The sequence below is a fragment of the Mustela nigripes genome, unplaced genomic scaffold (assembly GCF_022355385.1).
Source record: "Mustela nigripes isolate SB6536 unplaced genomic scaffold, MUSNIG.SB6536 HiC_scaffold_75, whole genome shotgun sequence".
In the NCBI taxonomy this organism is placed as follows: Eukaryota; Metazoa; Chordata; class Mammalia; order Carnivora; family Mustelidae; genus Mustela; species Mustela nigripes.
In genome coordinates, this window is record NW_026739490.1 from 3,456,181 (window position 1) to 3,473,885 (window position 17,705).

At 47.8% G+C, this 17,705-nt stretch overlaps 1 protein-coding gene across 1 annotated transcript; it reads right to left on the reverse strand.

Annotated features, from left to right (window-relative positions):
* Positions 1 to 609: 609 nt before the first annotated feature.
* On the reverse strand, positions 610 to 17,416 carry LOC132008110 (major prion protein). Its single transcript, XM_059386492.1, has 3 exons — positions 17,310 to 17,416; positions 14,897 to 14,994; positions 610 to 2,981 (listed from the first exon to the last, which is right to left on the reverse strand). Exon 3 carries the CDS (start codon positions 2,969 to 2,971, stop codon positions 2,198 to 2,200), a length of 774 nt encoding a protein of 257 aa, XP_059242475.1. The 5' UTR covers positions 2,972 to 2,981; positions 14,897 to 14,994; positions 17,310 to 17,416; the 3' UTR covers positions 610 to 2,197.
* Positions 17,417 to 17,705: the final 289 nt, after the last annotated feature.

Below are 17,705 nucleotides of genomic sequence, written 5' to 3' on the forward strand. Positions count from 1 at the left end.
TAGTCTGATATTGGGGTGGAGCAGGGGGCAATCAAATTGGTACTTGAAAGCTGGTTAAGTTGCATTTAGTTAAGAAAACCCTCTATTTCAGGGGTGCCTGGGTGACTCAGTCCTTAAGTGTCTGCCTTCAGCTCAGGTCATGATCCCAGGGTCCTGTGATAGAGCCCTGCATTGGGCTCTCTGATTGGTGGGAAAAACGCTTCTCTCTCTCCCACTCTCCATGCTTGTGTTCCCTCTCTTGCTGTCTTTCTCTGTCAAATAAATAAATAAAATCTTAAAATAAGAAAAGAAAATCCTCTATTTCAAAATCTAGGGCAGAAAAAGAGCTTCTAGGGCGGAAGGACTGTCTTCCTCTGCCGCAATTAAGTGCCTCTGCCATTTACCCAGAGCCCAGCATACGTAAGGTATTTGTGGAAAAAATGAAAAGGCAGCTGGGAGCAGCTGGTGTGTGACTGGGAGCCCGCTAAAGGCAAGACGGGGACTGGGTGCATGGGCTGCAGGCCACTGCAGGAGCTTGGACCACGAGTGGCACCTTGCTCCTGTCACCCCCCACCCATGGCCTTGCCAACACAGGGGGCGGCGGTGAATGTCACTGCAAACACCATGGGACACAATCAGTTCCTGTTTAATTCTAGTCAAGAGTTCGAATGTTTATACATTTTTTAAACAAGTACATGCCCAGTTACAAATATAGAAAATATAAAGTACATGCATATTTCGAAGACACATGGGCTCTATCATACAAAACTATTCAGTGCACGTGTAAGCCTGAGGACCACGCAAAAGGGTTTCTACATATTAAGTATTTAGTACCTTCCAAAACTGGTGGTGCATTAGATATATCAGATGTTAACTCCTCTAGCGAAAACTTCTAAGTTTGTCATACACAATATATATAATAATTTTTTTTTAACATCAAATACCCGCACAGTGCAAGCCGGGAACACTGCAGAATGCGAATTTATCTGCTAGCTGATGATATCGAATAATCCGGACAATAATTTCGCCTTACTTAAATAACAGTTAACAGAATTCCTTTTTTCCAGCCTGAGTGGGTATTTCTGTCATGGGTGACCTAAGGTATTTCTTTTCTTTTTTTTTTTTTTTTGGATGGCCTTCCATTCTTTGATTCAAAAGCTGATTATAGAAACTAGGACTTGACATAATTCTGGTTTCTGTCAATTACGAGACAGCAATGAAGAAATGCGATCATTTTTGTCTACTGATCGTTTTCTCCATGATGTAATCTTCTAGGATGAGGGTTATTTTAACAGCTGCACCTTCCTCTGTGTCAAAATCATTCTGGTTTCCAAGTAAGCGAACAAAGATTTGCTCTTGGGGCCTGGAAGGAAGTTCAATTTTTAACTGCCTTAATTATCTATAGTTTAGGTTACGAAAGAAAGGAATGCCACATATAGGGGCTTTAAATGTCCCAAAAGAAAAGAAAACTTGCCTCCAAGGACACTGCTCCCAAGTGTGGGATTTTTTGTAGCATTTTCGCACTGTTGGTTATGTTCATTCCCTGTGCAAACATCCTCTGCCGAGGTCTAGCGTCGCATCAATATTTACGCTGGACACCTCGGCTGCCGCAGAATGCAAACCATCGCCCCAGATTGGTGCTCCCTAGCAGGCCGGGCTTGCGTCCAAGAGCAAAGGGTTTCTAGTTTTGCTTTTTGAATGAGTATCATGTGGCCTCCTTTCAAATTTGGCAGAAATGCTCTTTGCACAGGGAAGTGCAATTGCGTTCTTTTAGAGTGGGTGAGAAAAACTTCCCCGAGTTGCTATGAAGACACGGCTAAGATGGGACATTAGTGTACTGAGATCTAGCTGTGGCAGGAGCCAGAGGTTTCCAGGCAAAGGTATTTGAAGACTGTTTTGAGAATTGTTTTAGCCTCTGTCAGCTGCACTAGACAACAACAACAAAAAAAAGCAGCCCTAGGTCAACCAATGATGATTTGCTGTTATTCTCAGCCCTGCACTAGCATTGGCCCCTGAAGGGCTCCAACACATGGGGGCTCAAATAAATAGCATCCTGGGTCTGCTCCACATTTCCCAGGGCCATCAGGGCCAAGGGGATTAGCCTATGGGTGATAATGAGAAGCAGGAATGAGACACCACCACTACAGGGCTGCAGGTAGACACCCCCTCCCCCAACCCGTAAAAGGTGAAGATGATGGAGAGAACGGGAAGGCCATCCTCATCCCACTATCAGGAGAATGAGCAGCGAGATGAGGAGGATCACGGGAGGGGGCGAGAAGAGGATGGCGCTCGCCCCCCTCTGGTAGTAAGCCTCGGACTCTCGCTGGTACTGGGTGACACACATCTGCTCCACCACGCGCTCCATGATCTTCATGTCGGTCTCCGTGAAGTTCTCGCCCTTGGTGGTGGTGGTCACCGTGTGCTGCTTGACCGTGATGTTGACGCAGTCGTGCACAAAGTTGTTCTGGTTGCTGTACTGATCCACCGGCTTGTAGTACACTTGGTTGGGGTAGCGGTACATGTTCTCACGGTAGTAGCGGTCCTCATAGTCGTTGCCAAAATGAATGAGGGGCCTGCTCATGGCGCTCCCCAGCATGTAGCCGCCCAGGCCCCCCACAACCGCCCCGGCTGCTGCGGCTCCCGCCACATGCTTCATGTTGGTTTTGGGCTTACTGGGCTTGCCCCACTGACCGTGGCTCCCACCACCTTGACCCCAGCCACCGCCACCATGCGGCTGTCCCCAGCCGCCCCCGTGGGGCTGACCCCAGCCACCCCCATGGGGCTGGCCCCAGCCACCCCCGTGGGGCTGGCCCCAGCCGCCACCACCCTGGGGTGGGTAGCGGTTGCCTCCAGGACTGCCCTGCCCTGGGTATCGGCTCCCCCCAGTGTTCCAGCCTCCTCCAGGCTTCGGCCGCTTCTTGCAGAAGCCAATGTCACTCCATGTGGCCACAAAGAGAACCAGGAGCCAGCTGCCTATGTGGCTTTTCACCATGATGGCTTATCTGCAAACAAAACAAAACAAAACAAAAAAAACGAGGAGGCCGTCAGCATCCTATGTTTGAGGCATAAAGAATGAACGCCCAGCAAGGGCATCGGCATGTTGGTCACCAAGGCTCCCCACTCCTACTTCTCCCTTGCGGGAGAAAGCATTAACCCAACTCTTTCTCCTCTAGGGACAAAGGTGACCTTAAGATCATTTCTGGCTCTACTTCCTAGAAACCTGATAAGAGATGGAATGTCAGCAATGTTGCTTATGGTAAAAATAACTTGATTGATGAACTGCGTCTGGGCTGGGTGAAACTGAAAACATCTGGTGGGTTTGCCAGAAACTTTGCGCATCTTTGGGGCAGTGGTTACTGTAAACCAGGTATATCCTTGTGGGGACCCTGAAAGCTGTGCCCAAGGGACACTTGCTCCTGTGGGGTCTGGGGACTCTACACTCAGGGGAACCCTTTATCCATCAATATGGGTCTCATTCCCTTGTACTTGAGCAGCCATGTGTGGGGGCTGGGAGTGGAGACAATTCCCTGGTTGCTGCTGGGTGGACTGCTATGAAGATCCCTGTGTAGCCCCTTCTGGAACCTTCTTTTTTTTTTTTTCTGGAACCTTCTGAGAACTTGGTGGAGGGGGCCTATGGAAGTCTGGGAGTTAGTAAGTCCCCCAGTTGAGCTCTGCAGGAATTAACTTTAAAATATTGCTGGGGCGCCTGGGTGGCTCACTGGGTTAAGCATCTGCCTTCAGCTCGGGTCATGATCTCAGGGTCCTGGGATCAAGCCCCGCATCTGGCTCTCTGCTCAGCAGGGAGCTTGCTTCCCCCTCTCTCTCTGCCTGCCTTTCTGTCTGCTTGTGCTTATGGTCTCTCTGTCAAATAATTAAAAAATCTTAAACAAAAAAAAAAAAAAGAAGAAAATTGCTGGCTCCTGTCTTCCTTCATCTGTGGGAATGAATGCCAGCAGGGGGGGCATCTGGTCTGCTGCTCTCTCCTCAGGGGCTGGGGCGGTGCCTGGCCCAGCGGGCACACAACAGTTACTTGTTAAATGAAGGGATGAACGCTCTCTGAACGTGTAAGTGCCTGTAAGAATTTCCTCAAACTAATTCTCAATACAGGATTTTTTGGAAACAGGAAACATGCCGGATTTTGCAAGCCCTCTTGTAAATTCATCTTCTATAAAAAGAGCTGCTTAAAGAGGGATAAAAATGCCTGTGTTCACGAGTCACTGAGTGAGCCTTGATTCAGCATTTAATGGCTTATGAGGGACTTATTGTCTCCTAATATTTGGTACAAAAGAAACATAGGTCTTACAGAAAAAGGCTGGCAGTTCGGGAATTCATGAACAAATTAAGTTGCCCCCGATAATAATTTATGATCCTTCGCAGAATGTACACTTGTCCAATGAAAAATCTCCTTTCAGATGAAACGCCTCATCTACCCTGTTGCTCAGTTCTCAGGGCTGTGATCAAAGACACACAGACATTCAGGGGAAGGAGAATAATGAAATAAGTGAATGATTCTCCTCCCATTTATGCTTCTATCTTTACTGAAAAATCCGGGTGGCCATAGGTAAATAGATATATATTTGAAAGGTATGAAAGCAGGTTCAACTGCTCAGAGTGGGCCAATCAATCGGGATTTCCGGAGGCTCTCCTGGGTCGGGTCGGAGGGTCAGGGTCCTAAGATGGGCCGTTTGGCCTGATCCTCCCTCTCCAGCCCCTGGCACTGGTCTCCGGCAGGCCCCCGCCACGTGCTTAGGGGCTCCAGCTCTCTGCCTGCCTGCCGCCCACATTTCCACCCACAACCACAGGGAACTGGACTGGGAGAGTGCCACCCCTGGTCAACGGCTCCCAATCTAATGGGGTTTCACGTCAACAACTACTTCATTCACCCCAATGAGCCAAACCCAGCCAGCACCCTATCCTTTTTTTTTTAAAGAGTTTGTTTGTTTATTTATTTATTTAAAGTAAACTCCATGCCCAATGTGGGGCTCCAACTCACGACCCCAAGATAGAGAGCCACATGCTCCACCAACCGAGCCACCCAGGCGTACCCCTCCAACCCCCACTCCAGAGTTATTCTTGAATATCCTCTTTCTCATAGCACACAATGAATCTACCAGCAAATGTTATCAGCTCTACCTTAAAAATAAATCCTAAATCCTGAAACTCGTCATATTTGCCAACACACTTCCTCTCCTGGGTGAAGCCTCTGTTGCTTCTCATGGGGGTCTTTTAACAGCCTCCAACCTGCCTCCCTACTATTCCCCAGCCCCCACTCCATGTTCTCTCTTCAGCAGCCCAGAGGCTCAGACAACCTTTTTTTAAGTAGATCACACCATGTCTCTTCTCTTCCCCCTCAAGTGGCACTCCTTTGTGCTCAGGGTAAGACCCCAAGTCCTGACCGTGCCATGTGACCTGTCTCCAGCTGCCCACCTCTCTCTGGCCTCCTCCTGCTCCCCACACTTGAGAAGCACTTTCCCATCTCAGGGCCTTTGCACTTGCTGCTCCTGGGGCCTGGAAGGCTCCCCCTCCAGTTACTCATTTGGCTCCAGTCTGCTCTGATGTCAGCTCTGTGGGGCTGCGCATGTCACTCTCCCGGAGTCAGCAGCCTGCATCCTATCCCCTTATCCTGTTTCATTTTCCTTCAGAGTGGGGATGCCTACCTGACACCTATATTTTACTATTTACTTCCTGTTTGCCATCTCCATGGCAGTGTGGGCTCCCCCTGAGGTGGGAGTTTCTCTTTGTTCACTGTAGTGCCTTTAGTGCCTAAATGGAGTGCCTGGCCCACAGCCTGATATGATTAAGTGTTGAATGAATGGATGAGTGTGGAAACATCTGTAATAAGTCATAATAACCAAACTAAAAATTAAACTGTTACAAAAGTGAACCACTCTTTATGAATTTTCAAAGCCCTCTTCTCTGCACTGGCCCACTGTCCAACATCTCCAGTCTGGTTATAGGAACACTGAGCTCATGTGCCACCTGCCACGGGCGTCTCTGGCTGGCTGGAGAGGAGTGCTGACACCGTCGGGGCAGGAAGGAGACCCTGTTGCGAGGGGAGGAATGTGGAAGCTGGCTTTGAACACGCCTGCTCCAAGGCTATAAGAGTCGCAGCTCTGTAAGTTCTGGAGACATGTGAGCAGATGCTGACATTGTCTAGGAAAGGAGGCACAGAAGAGGGCCTTGGTCCCTGTGAAGCTGGGCGTAGGAGGTGGAGGGGGCTACAAGGCATTTGGAGTGGAAACGGTGGGGGTGAGAGAGAATGCCAGCAGTTGGGGGGAATCACAGAGGGCTTCCTGGAAGAGGAGCCTCAGTGCGCGGTGGGTCAGGAGGCAGGGCCAGGCAGTAAAGGTCCTCACCAGCAAGGTGAGCAGACATGCTGTCTTCCCTGGGACAATTTACACCTGTTGTGCCTGGTGCTAATATTAATAATGCCCTTTTTGGTCTCAAGAGTATCCCCGTGGGTTACTATAAGTAGCCCAATGCTAAGGCATGTTAAGTTGTCCGGACTTGATTATCAAAGTACTAGGGAACCAGTGAAGAGTTCTGGGCTCTCTCTGAGAAAGAATGTTGTGGAGGGTGGACTGGGGCCTGTGTGTGTGTGTGTGTGTACATGTGCGGGGAAACTAGCTTCCAGGCTCCTGCAGTAACTAAGCTAGAGATGGTGCCCTTGTCAGGGAAGGACGGTCATGGACGGTCTGATTGGAAGGTAGCTTCTGGAGGGCTTGGTGTCTGAAGAATCAGGGTGGCACCTGGATTTCGGGACTGGGCAGCTGCATGGACGGGCACAGAACAGAGGAGAAGGCCTGGAGGGAGATAAATGAAGGGCTCGGCTCTCACTCGTCACTCTCATCAAGCTATGTATGTGAGACAAGAGAGACCAGGATGCAAGGGGGCATCAGAGCCGTGGTGTGCACGCGCTGCTGTTCCGTACTTCCGTAAAGCTGAACGCTGGAGAAGTTTGGCTCACCACAGAACAGATGAAGACAGCATCATTTTAGAATTGGTTGAGAACCACAAAAGCAACATTTAGTTACGGAAAGTATTAAACCCAGCAACTACATTTTGAAGTAGAGAATCATTTCTAAATGTAAGAAGGAGACAAAACTTAACAGGGGACCTTGGAGAATCTCTCTCTGTGAAGAAATGAGGAAGATCTGGTATCATTGACTGCAAACCTGTCACTCTCTGTGAGTTCGGCTACCAAGATTCAGAGACGGCAAGTGACACACCTAGGATGACAGTGCTGGTGGGTATAATTGCTGGGGACAGAAACGGGACTCCTGAGCTCTTGTAAGATACTCTCTGTGAGTGATCGGCTTGTCCCCGATCCTCTGGCACATTTTGAGACCTGAAGGGCAGAGCCGCCAGGCAGAACCGAGCGGGTCGCCCCTTCGGGTAAATGTGGCCTTGGCCATTCGGTATGGCCCCCGCCAGAAGTGCCAGGAGCAGGAGCTTCCAGATGGCTTCAGAGACTGGGACCTGGACCGCGGTGGCACCTCCAGCTCTGAGTCTGACTCTACAGCAACAAGTGCATGGAATCTGACCCCCCAGTGGGGGCATGATTTCTACAGGACTCTCCCCTCGTTGAAGAAGAAGGACCCCCACATTTATCAGAAAGCTGCCACCTTCTGTCAGAGAATAGCACCGTCCTCGGAGAGAAAGCAAGCAGCCGTGGCTAAAGAGAAGCAAAAGAAGATGCGGCCTATGTACCTGAAGGGCCATGGAAGCGGAAGGAAGGCTATCTTGGAAAGAAGGCGAACTTGGACATGGTGGAGACCTCCAGTTGGAGACTCCAGCAGATCTCGTCAAAAGTTACGCAGAAGAACAGAAACCACTCAAGGAAAGCTTTCGGGCCCTGCTGCAGGGTGGAGGACAGTGAGGGCAAGGACAGTGACCCGCAGTGGCTCTGAGGTGGCGGCAGACACATGCGAACACCAGGCGGAGAAGGCCCGGGGGGATGCAAACTGGCTGGAGACGCTGAAGGGCAGAAGGACAATCACAGCCCTGACACCCGAGAGAACTGCCCACCTGGAGGAATGCTGGAACAATCCAGAGCCGGGGAAGGCGGGTGGCATTCCCTAAAGGAAACTTGCACATACAAGGTCAGAGCCAGAGCAGCTGCAGGATGAGACGCCAGAAGCGGAAGGCCCAGAACTCGTGGAAGAAGAGGCAGGTCTTCAAGTCACTCTGCCCAGAAGAGACAGAGACACTCACGGAAGCCACAGGGAAGCCACAGAGAGATGAAGCCAGTCCACAGGGCAGCTGTTGGCACCTGACAGGCCCTGCAGGAAGCAGCCTAGCACAGGAAGGGAGGGCTCTGTGTCCCACCCCCACCAGAAGCCAGTCCCCCAGGGACGTAGGAGGGGCAAGGAGACACAACTCCTGGGCCCAAAGGTGACAGCTGGTAGACGTGAGTTACTCACCAGAGACTGCAGGCCTTTGGCCTCAACCCCAAATGGCTGTCCTTCTGCCAGCTGGGGCAGGCAACGGAGGAAGCAACAGGGTCCCAAGAGCGGCCCCTGAACTCCAGGGAATAGGCAGGAGCCCTGGGGTTCCTTGCCTCCAGTCAAGCCCCTGGATGCCTCTCCCTCATGCACTGTATAGATACCGTGTCTGCTGTGGGCAAAGAAGTCTTTCTATCCCACAGATGTGGACGTTTGAGGCCTCCCTAACAAGCTTACCCCAGCACCTTACCTTGAGACACACCTTAGACCCATCCCTCAAATGCTGGGCCCAGTCACAACCACAGTCAAGCTAAATGGCTTTATCAGCCTGCAGGGGCCACTGTTGCCCCTCCTACCCCTAAACCTTGGCAAGGTAGGGGCTGTGGGACCCGTGAGGGGCACAGGTGGTCCAGTGCAAGCTACAGTACTTGAGTCAGGCCCTGAGTGGGTGTCTGGGAGCCCTCGCTCCCTGCCCTGTGAGGGAGGCCCGGCTGCCAGGAGACAGGCATAGGGGCTCTGCCCGTCTGAATGGTCCCAGTTCAGAGGTTTCTGGGACTGATCTCAGTTGTGCTTGTCAAGGGGGTGAGAAGGGGAAGACACATCAGCTCCAGATTTCAAGCTCCCATATCCACCATGACATAAATAAAAAAATAAATAGTGAAAAACAAAACAAACAAAAAAGACATTAAGTATTTGACAAAACTCAATACCTGTTTAACACTAAAAAGCCTCCCCCAAACAAACAAACAAAAACCCCTCTTAGCAGACTAGGAATAGGAGGAAACTCCGCTAACTTGATAATGGTTATATAACAAAACCAACCAACATACTTAGTGGATAACCTCTGAATGCTTTAAGACCAGAAATAAGACAAGGATGGGGGCACCTGGGTGGCTCAGTGGGTTAAGCCTCTGCCTTCAGCTCAGGCCATGATCTCAGGGTCCTGGGATGGAGTCCCACATCGGGCTCTCTGCTAGGCAAGAAGCCTGCTTCCCCGACTCTCTCTGCCTGCCTCTTTGCCTACTTGTAATCTCTCTCTCTGTCAAATTAATAAATAAAATCTTAAAAAAAAAAAAAAGAAAGAAGACAAGGATGTTCATCGCCACAGGACTGGAGATTCTGTTCAATGTCATAGGCAGAGACAAAGAAGTAACCAGGGCCAGAACTGCAAGGATAGAGCCGACTTTCATTGTTTGCAGTTAAAGTGACCATACACAGAAAACCCAACAGATTTGTAGAGACGACAAGAGACCCCAATACTAGAGTTCAGCAAGGCTGTGGGATAGAAGACTGGCCTACAAAAACCAACAGCATTTCTCTACATCAGCAATAATCAATTAGAAAAAAAAAATCAAGAAAGAAGATAATCACAGCATCAAACCAAACTGTAAGGTATCTAGGGCTTGACTTAACTGAGAAGAAATAACACTTGAGCAAAAATAACTCCAGTAGGGGTGCCTGGGTGGCTTAGTCATTAAGCATCTGCCTTCAGCTCAGGTCATGATTCCAGGGTCCTGGGATCGAGCCCCACATCGGGCTCTCTGCTCAGCGGGGAGCCTGCTTCTCCCTCTCCTACTCCCCCTGCTTGTGTTCCTTCTCTTGCTGTGTCTCTGCCAACTAAATAAAAAACTCCAATAAAGAACACTAAAGATGATCTGAACAAATGGAAAGATACTCCACGGCTTTGACTGGGATGACTTGGTGATATCTGTCAATTATCCCACCCCTCCAACCAGTGAACCTGTAATTTCAATAAAACGCCAACCCGAAGTCCACCTGGGTTTTTTTGAGGAGGTCAATAAACTTACAAGGTGAGAGGAATGTCCATGAATAGTAAACTCAGCTTTAAAAAGGAACAGAAAAGACAAGGGAATCTACTGGATCAGACCTTAAATCCTACTATAAAGCCAGAGCAATAAAGACCACACAGTCAAAGTCTAGGAACAGATCAACGGACCAAGGAGAGCAAAAGGGCACATTCGGAGATAAGCCCCCCCACACACTTTAGTAGGGGACTTGATATATGATAAAGCAGCCACCACAAATCAATGGAGACAGGAAGGCTGTTGAGCAGATGCTTCCAGGAAACCAAAGAAAAATAAAACTAGATCCCTAACACTACATGCAAGAGCGCACTCTAGGTGGAATACAAACCTACCTGAGAAAGGGAAAAGCACATTGTTAGAAGAAGAAGCCACAGGTGAATGCCTGTGTGACCTGGAGATGACCGGTGGGGGCAAGGGGGTAGTGGTACAGATTTTTAAACAAAGGGTACAAACCAAGAGGCAAATAAAAGTTTTATGACATAAAAGATAAGGATTCTTATTTAATGTTATGAAGGATATTGTGGACAAAACTAAGAGGAGTGCATAATGGTAAAAATATTTCTAGTATTGGGGTGCCTGGGTGGCTCAGTTGGTTAAGCGGCTGCCTTTGGCTCAGGTCATGATCCCGGAGTCCCAGGATGGAGTCCTACATCGGGCTCCCTGATTGGTGGGGAGTCTGCTCCTCCATCTGACTTCTCCCCTCTCATGCTTTCTTTCTCGTTCTCTCTCTCAAATAAATAAATAAAATATTAAAAAAATATTTCTAGTATTTATGGTCAACAGAAAATTCATTTCCAGAATGTACAAGGAAATCTTAGAAGCAGTAAGACACAGTAATAGAAAAAAATAGAAGGGCCAGAAGATACAAAAACTGATAATTGATAGAAGAGGAAAAGCCAAAAGGGCTTGAGAATATATTCAAAATCATTAAGAATCAGATAAAATGGGACCAAAAAAGGAAGATGTTTCACTTACACTTATCAGTCTAGTCAAAAAAAAAAATAATAATAACCAAACCAAAACCAGAAAAGAGCTGGATGATGCCAAGAAGGCAGGGTGTGGAAATAAAGGAATCCACGTGACTATCAAAGGAGTGTGGGTGGTATAATTGAACAGAAAAAATGAAAATAAATTGAATGATTATTCAACTCAAAAAAGAAGAAAGAGAAAATTTCAAAATAAAGCATCATAATTATAAAGAAATATAGAGATGAAAGTAGAACTTAAATAAAACCCAGAAAAACGAGGGATTTCTAAGTAAAATCGAGTGACTTGAAAAGGCAACACACATACAAACATGGTCCACTGCCGAGCTCCACGTGGGAAATGGGAAAGGCCAAAAAACCTTAGAAAGAGAAGACTTTAAAAGGGTAACAACCTTTCAAATGCAAATGTTTTATGAATTAAAAATCTGTGTGGGAGGGGCACCTGGGTGGCTCAGTGGGTTGGGCCTCTGCCTTTGGCTCAGGTCATGATCTCAGGGTTCTGGGATCAAGCCCCACATCAGCTCTCAGCTCAGCGGGGAGCCTGCTACCCCTTCTCTCTCTGACTACTTGTGATCTCTGTCAAATAAATAAATAAAATCTTAAAAAAAAATCTCTGTGGGATGGTTTGCTTTTCTATTAAAATATACATCATAAATATTGACTTTAGAATTAATTCAGCCAACAAGTATTTATGGAATAAGCAGTATATGCCAGTTTTTAAATAAATAGAAAATTTGAACGGACCAATAACCATAAAAGAAATGGAGGAAAAAGTTGTCCTAAATTCCATATTACAGTGTAACATTTATAGTACAATAGAGTATTGATTCATTCAACAAATAATTAAGTGTTCTCTAAGGTTCTAGCATTATGCTAGTGTGCTAGGGTGCTGGGGACACAATGGCGAGTAAGATATTTAGCTTAGGGGATGATGCCATCTCCTGAAATGACAGAGGCAGGTGGAGGGTCCCACTTGGAGAGAAGACCCAGGGCTGTGGTTTGGACACATTAGCTTGGCTACACCTAGGAGATGTTCAAGTAGGAGTATCAACTTGGGCAATTGTTTTAAGAGTCTGGAACTCAGCAGAGATAAATGTGAGGGCATCCTTCCCTGAGAAGCAGTGTCTATAGCCAAGGGGCCAAGGGCCAGGATTGAAACCCCAGCAATTGCGTCCCTAGTCACCCAGCCTCCACCAGTAAGGATGCCAAAATCCAAAAGAAAATACCGCCAAACTGATTTTAACAGTTTAGTAAAAGAAGGATACACTGTGACCAATAAGGATTATTTTGGGAATGTGAAGAGGCCTTAATTGGAAATCCCCGAATAGGTTAAGATGACAAAATGCTAAGACTCTGTGGAGATATTGAAAAATTTTCAATTAAAGTCAACCTCCATTCTTGATTTTTTAAGCTTAAGCTATTAACGTTTCTCTAGAACTAGCAGGCAGTCCCTTTCCATCAAGAATTGCCACCACATGGGATGCCTGGGTCGCTCAGTTGGTTGGGCAGCTGCCTTCGGCTCAGGTCATGATCCCAGCGTCCTGGGATCGAGTCCCACATGGGGCTCCTTGCTCAGCAGGGAGCCTGCTTCTCCCTCTGCCTCTGCTGCCATTCCGTCTGCCTGTGCTCGCTCTCTCCCTCTCTCTCTCTGATAAATAAATAAAATCTTAAAAAAAAAAAAAAAAAAGAATTGCCACCACAAATGCATGGCCTATATCCTATCTTAATGGAAGAAGGAAAGGCATCCCATCAGTGTAATGAACAAGACAAAAATGCAAGTAGGTCCTCTTATTTTTGATTGTTATGGAAGTTTCAGCCAATTACATCTCCTATTTGGAAAATTGGCCCAAAACATCTTAGAATAAATAAGTGAGCTCATTAGGGTGGCAGTTTTTGCAATCCATATATAAAAACCCAGCAAGTCCCCAAATTAATTATAATTAGTGAGAAGATTTAGCACAGATGCAAACATTCCATCCATAATGTTCCATATTGCCATTCCATCTATAATGACAATAAAATTTTTTTTATAGCATCTAGGATTTAACCTAAAAAGAAATAGGACTTGTATGAGGAAAGCTAAGGAATTTTACTGAGAGACATAAAAAGGAAGACTAGAAAACAAGCAAACAAACCAACAAAAAGCCAAAACAAACCAAGCCACACAATGTTTTTGTTTGGGAAAACCAATACTGAAAGATACCAATTTATCTTCAAGTAATCCATCAAATTAACACACTTTCAGTCAGAATTCAAAGGGGATTTTAAAGGACATGATGAAATGATACTCACAATTAAGAAGTCAGAAAAAAAAAAAAAGTCAGAAAAAAAATCACTGAACAGGAAGAAAACCTAGGGCATGCTCGGCCTGTCAGCTATCAGGATACACTGGGAAGCTACATGAGGCATTGTAAGGATCACATGGCATTGGTGTATGAACAATGGCAGAGCAATGGAACTTGACAGAAGGTACCAGAAAGATCCACAGATTATCACCCTGTTCATCCTATTCCCATTTACACATGAGCTGGCAGGAACTAGCTTAATGGTCGAGTGCCAAGGGCTGAACTTCTAATACTTAGAACATGTTATAACTTGAAACTTAACTGGTTAAATTGGGAACTGGCACCAGCTTCTCCCACTGCCCATAGACCCCAGGAAAATTCCCTGTCTTTCCAGGGCTAGGTAGAACCTCGTCATGTTTTAATCTTTTTGAGGACACTGCCCCTTAAAGAATGCAAGCCATACAACATTTTGCAGAACATTTTGGGATGTGGGGTTGCACTGGTACCCTGAGGCCCTGGATTGAACAGGGCAAAAGACTGCCAACCTGGTCTGTCATCAGAATGACCAGAAGAGCTTTTTCAAAAGCAACATTGCTGAAGCCTATCCTGGGCCAACAGTGTCCAACAATGGCATCTGGGGATCGATAAAATCTTCCTAGGGGATCACACTCCTAACCAGGCTTCAGAACTAGGGCCTCAGGAAAACAACACTGAACCACATTTACAATGCTTCTCATGAAAGAGCACACTTCCCTGGAAGTGATCACACGATAGTTTAGCAGTAGTAAGTAGAACACAGCTAAAAAAAAAAGGATTAACAAACTGAAGGGAGAAAAACAAATGCTCCCCACCGTAAATGCTGGCAAGCACGGGATTCACTCCAGGATTATTCTACAATATACAGAACCATCCCTGGGTCAGATGCCAGTGCGACGTGAATACTTAATACACAGCCATGCACAGCTGATACAGTTGCCTTGGGAGAGGAAATAAGATCCTAAAGGCAGACTAGAACAGGTAAGATAAAACTACAGCTTCAAAAACCTTTCACCTCCTAAAACCTTTTGTCATCCGGTAAACAGTCACCTTCGGCATTAATCTGGCACAGAAACGTTATGTGATTATTATTATATTATTTTTTAAATGGCTGCTTCCTTACATAATTCAGCCTGATTGTAGGGAAAGCTATGACCATTTCCTGGCAAAATCAAGGTGATTTTGCAAGAATGATGGAATGGCTAGGAGTTACATACATAGACCCCAGCGGCCTCCCAAGCAGGGGCCTGTGATTGCAGCCTTTCCAGAGCCTTATTTTCTGTGACAGTTGGAGACTATTCAACCATCAGAAGGCCAAAGAGATTCCACAGGGTACGTACATCTGTCGTGGCTCCGCTGAGCTGGAGTTGTGTCTCTGAGAAGACAGACTGCTTCGGTGTGGCTGAAACAGCTCTGTTTCCAAATATACTCAGGAATCCTTAAAAACAGCCACAAAAAAAGAAAAAAACTAGAATGGATAAATAAATCTAAGAACTGATTCCTTAAAAGAAAAACCCAATATATACATTAATAAACACTAATAAATCTGTTCAAGAAGAAAATGAGACAATATTTGAAAAAAATGAGGTCATATAAAAAAAAAAAACCAGCAAACAGGACACAGAGAAAATGGTGGGTCCGTAACATTTAAAAAATTGAGATATGTGACCTGTTTTAAAAATCGTATTATTCAATAAAAGCAACACACCAAGAAAAAAAAGGAATGTGAAAATCACCTCTCACTTCTATTAAAATGCCCATTTTTTGGTGCTTTTCCAAAAATTTAGATTATCCACACATGCATTCACATTTGAGTAAATAGTTTAGATAAGTGCACTCTGACTTGTCAGTTTTCCCCAGATATCAGAGGCTCCAAAATCATGACTCTTAATGGTCACATACTGCTCCTACCAGTTACTAGGCCATGATTTTCTGAGCTACTGCCCTGCTGTTGTACATTTAGGTTGCTTCCCAGTTGGTTCTAATTTTAGATCATTCTGCACCAATGTGTGCCTGCATATGGCTTTTTGTTGGTTTGTTTGCCTCCATCGCAGGTAAATGTTTCTTCTATTGCAGGTAAATCCCCAGGGGTCGGGTTTTCTGGGTCACCACTTCTAACTTCTTAGTGCATTGCCAGATTGCTTTACAAAAAAGTGCATGGCACTTCACAATATCCCTCTTGGGTTGTGAACAGTAAAAGAATAAAGGGATACACACCAATGGTCAGTTTCACCTAAAGTTAATCTTGGCAACACACTGGGAAGTAGGTTTCACTTCCTCTATTTTATGAATGGACATGAGCAGGATTAGGAAATTAGGTGACCTGCAGGAAGTCACAAAATCAGTAGCAGCTCCACCTTTCTGAGCCCAACACCCCACAGCATCTCCAGATAACTGAATATGCAAGTTTCATGGCAACTGTCTCATAAGGGTTGTTACTACTATTGAGATCGTTTTTGTTCATTTAATAGATGTGAAATGATAATCGTCTTGCTTCCATTTGCATTCTGTTCTGCAAATGGTTCATCATTTCACCATTTATCTATTATACAATTTATCTATTATAATCTCTCACTTTCCTTTTACATGTACGAAAAATTTGTGTCAGATACAAAAAGATACAAATCGCATCCTAGCTCTCCGCTTTTTTCCCTTTCCAGCTAGTTCTTTTTCATTTTAAGAGCTCCTCGGTGGCCACGTAGGTTAAATTGTTCATTTTCACCCGTGATTTTTGTTTTTCTTCTTAACAACGTCTGAGAGAGTTGTTCATTTTTCCAGCAGTCTGACCTTCTGTATTCAACTTTCTGTTCCTATTTTTTCCCGGTAATTAATAAAAATCTTTACTCCTATTCCACCTGGAGTTTTTCGCAAGGAAAAGAAAAGCACCTCAAATGCTCGCATGTGGGGAACTGCTTATTAAGCCGTGATGCTCTATGTGAAAGAAAAATACGCAGCCATGAAGGTAATCATGATCCGGGGCAGGAGACATGTGTCCCCGGGGGCCAGGCACTCCCCGGCCCCCAAGAGGGAGAAGGCGGCGGCTCCAGGCCCCAGCCCGCAGAGGCCCGAGGCCCCGCCCACGCCCGTCCGCTCCGGGGCTGCTCCGCCGAGGGCTAGACGGGTGCGGCCGCCTCTCGGGAGGAGTTCCCCGGCAGAGTGGGCCCCCACGCGCCGCGAACTCCTCTCCTGCCGCGGCCCCGGCCCGGGGCGGGCGGCCGCTCTCCCACCCCCACTCCGACATTCTCGGGGCGTCCCCGTCTTCTGCCTGCTGGCTGGTAGGGCGGCCAACGCGCCGGCGGCCGGGAGCCCCACGACCCCACGGCTCGTCTCCCCGGAGCCGCTCGCGGCCCTCCTTGGGTTCCCCAGCCGCGTTCGCACGAGGCGATCGCCCCCTACTTGCCCCGACCTTCGGCCCCTCCCGCCGCGGACCTGCGTGGGGGGGGATCAGACCTCGCGGCACACGGCCATCCCTCCCCACGGGCCAGGCCAGCCGCTCCCCCCGCCCCCAGGTCCAACCAGAAAAGCTAAACCGTGAGACGTCCCGCCTTAACCAACGCGCACCCTGGGGCAGGCCGGACGCGCCACGCGCCCGCAGGGAAGCCCCCTCCTTTCCTCACGGCCAAGGTCGGCCCCCGACCCCAGAGTCCCCGGGTCGGGCCCTCGGGTTCCGCGACGTCCCCGCCGCCCCCCAGAGCTCCGGACCCCCGCCCGCGCCCTGCGCTGGGAGTTTGAAAAGGCCACCGGGCTGTTTACCTGCCTTCTTCGGAGAGGAGAAGCTCGCGGCGCCCGAGCTGTCAGCGACTGGCGCGGAGGCGAGCGACAAGCCCCGCCCAGGGGGAGGGTCGTGGGCGGGGCAGGGAGGTGGTGGAGCTCGCGGCGGAGGTCTGCGCGCCGACCAATGACCGCGCGGTCTCGGCTCGTGCGCGCCTGCGGGCGCGGGCCCACGCGGAAAGGTGCACCGCTCCCAAGCGTGCCCGGGCGTCTGAGTCGCTTAGTGGAAACGTGTTGGGATTCGCTTCCACATCGCACCGGCTGATACCGCCTCCTGGTGTCATCACTCCCTGACGTTGCTCATTGACTGTAAAATCATCTTTAAAAAGAAATTCGGCCCGAAGCCCCAACTCTCCCGTTACATAATGGAGAAAATGA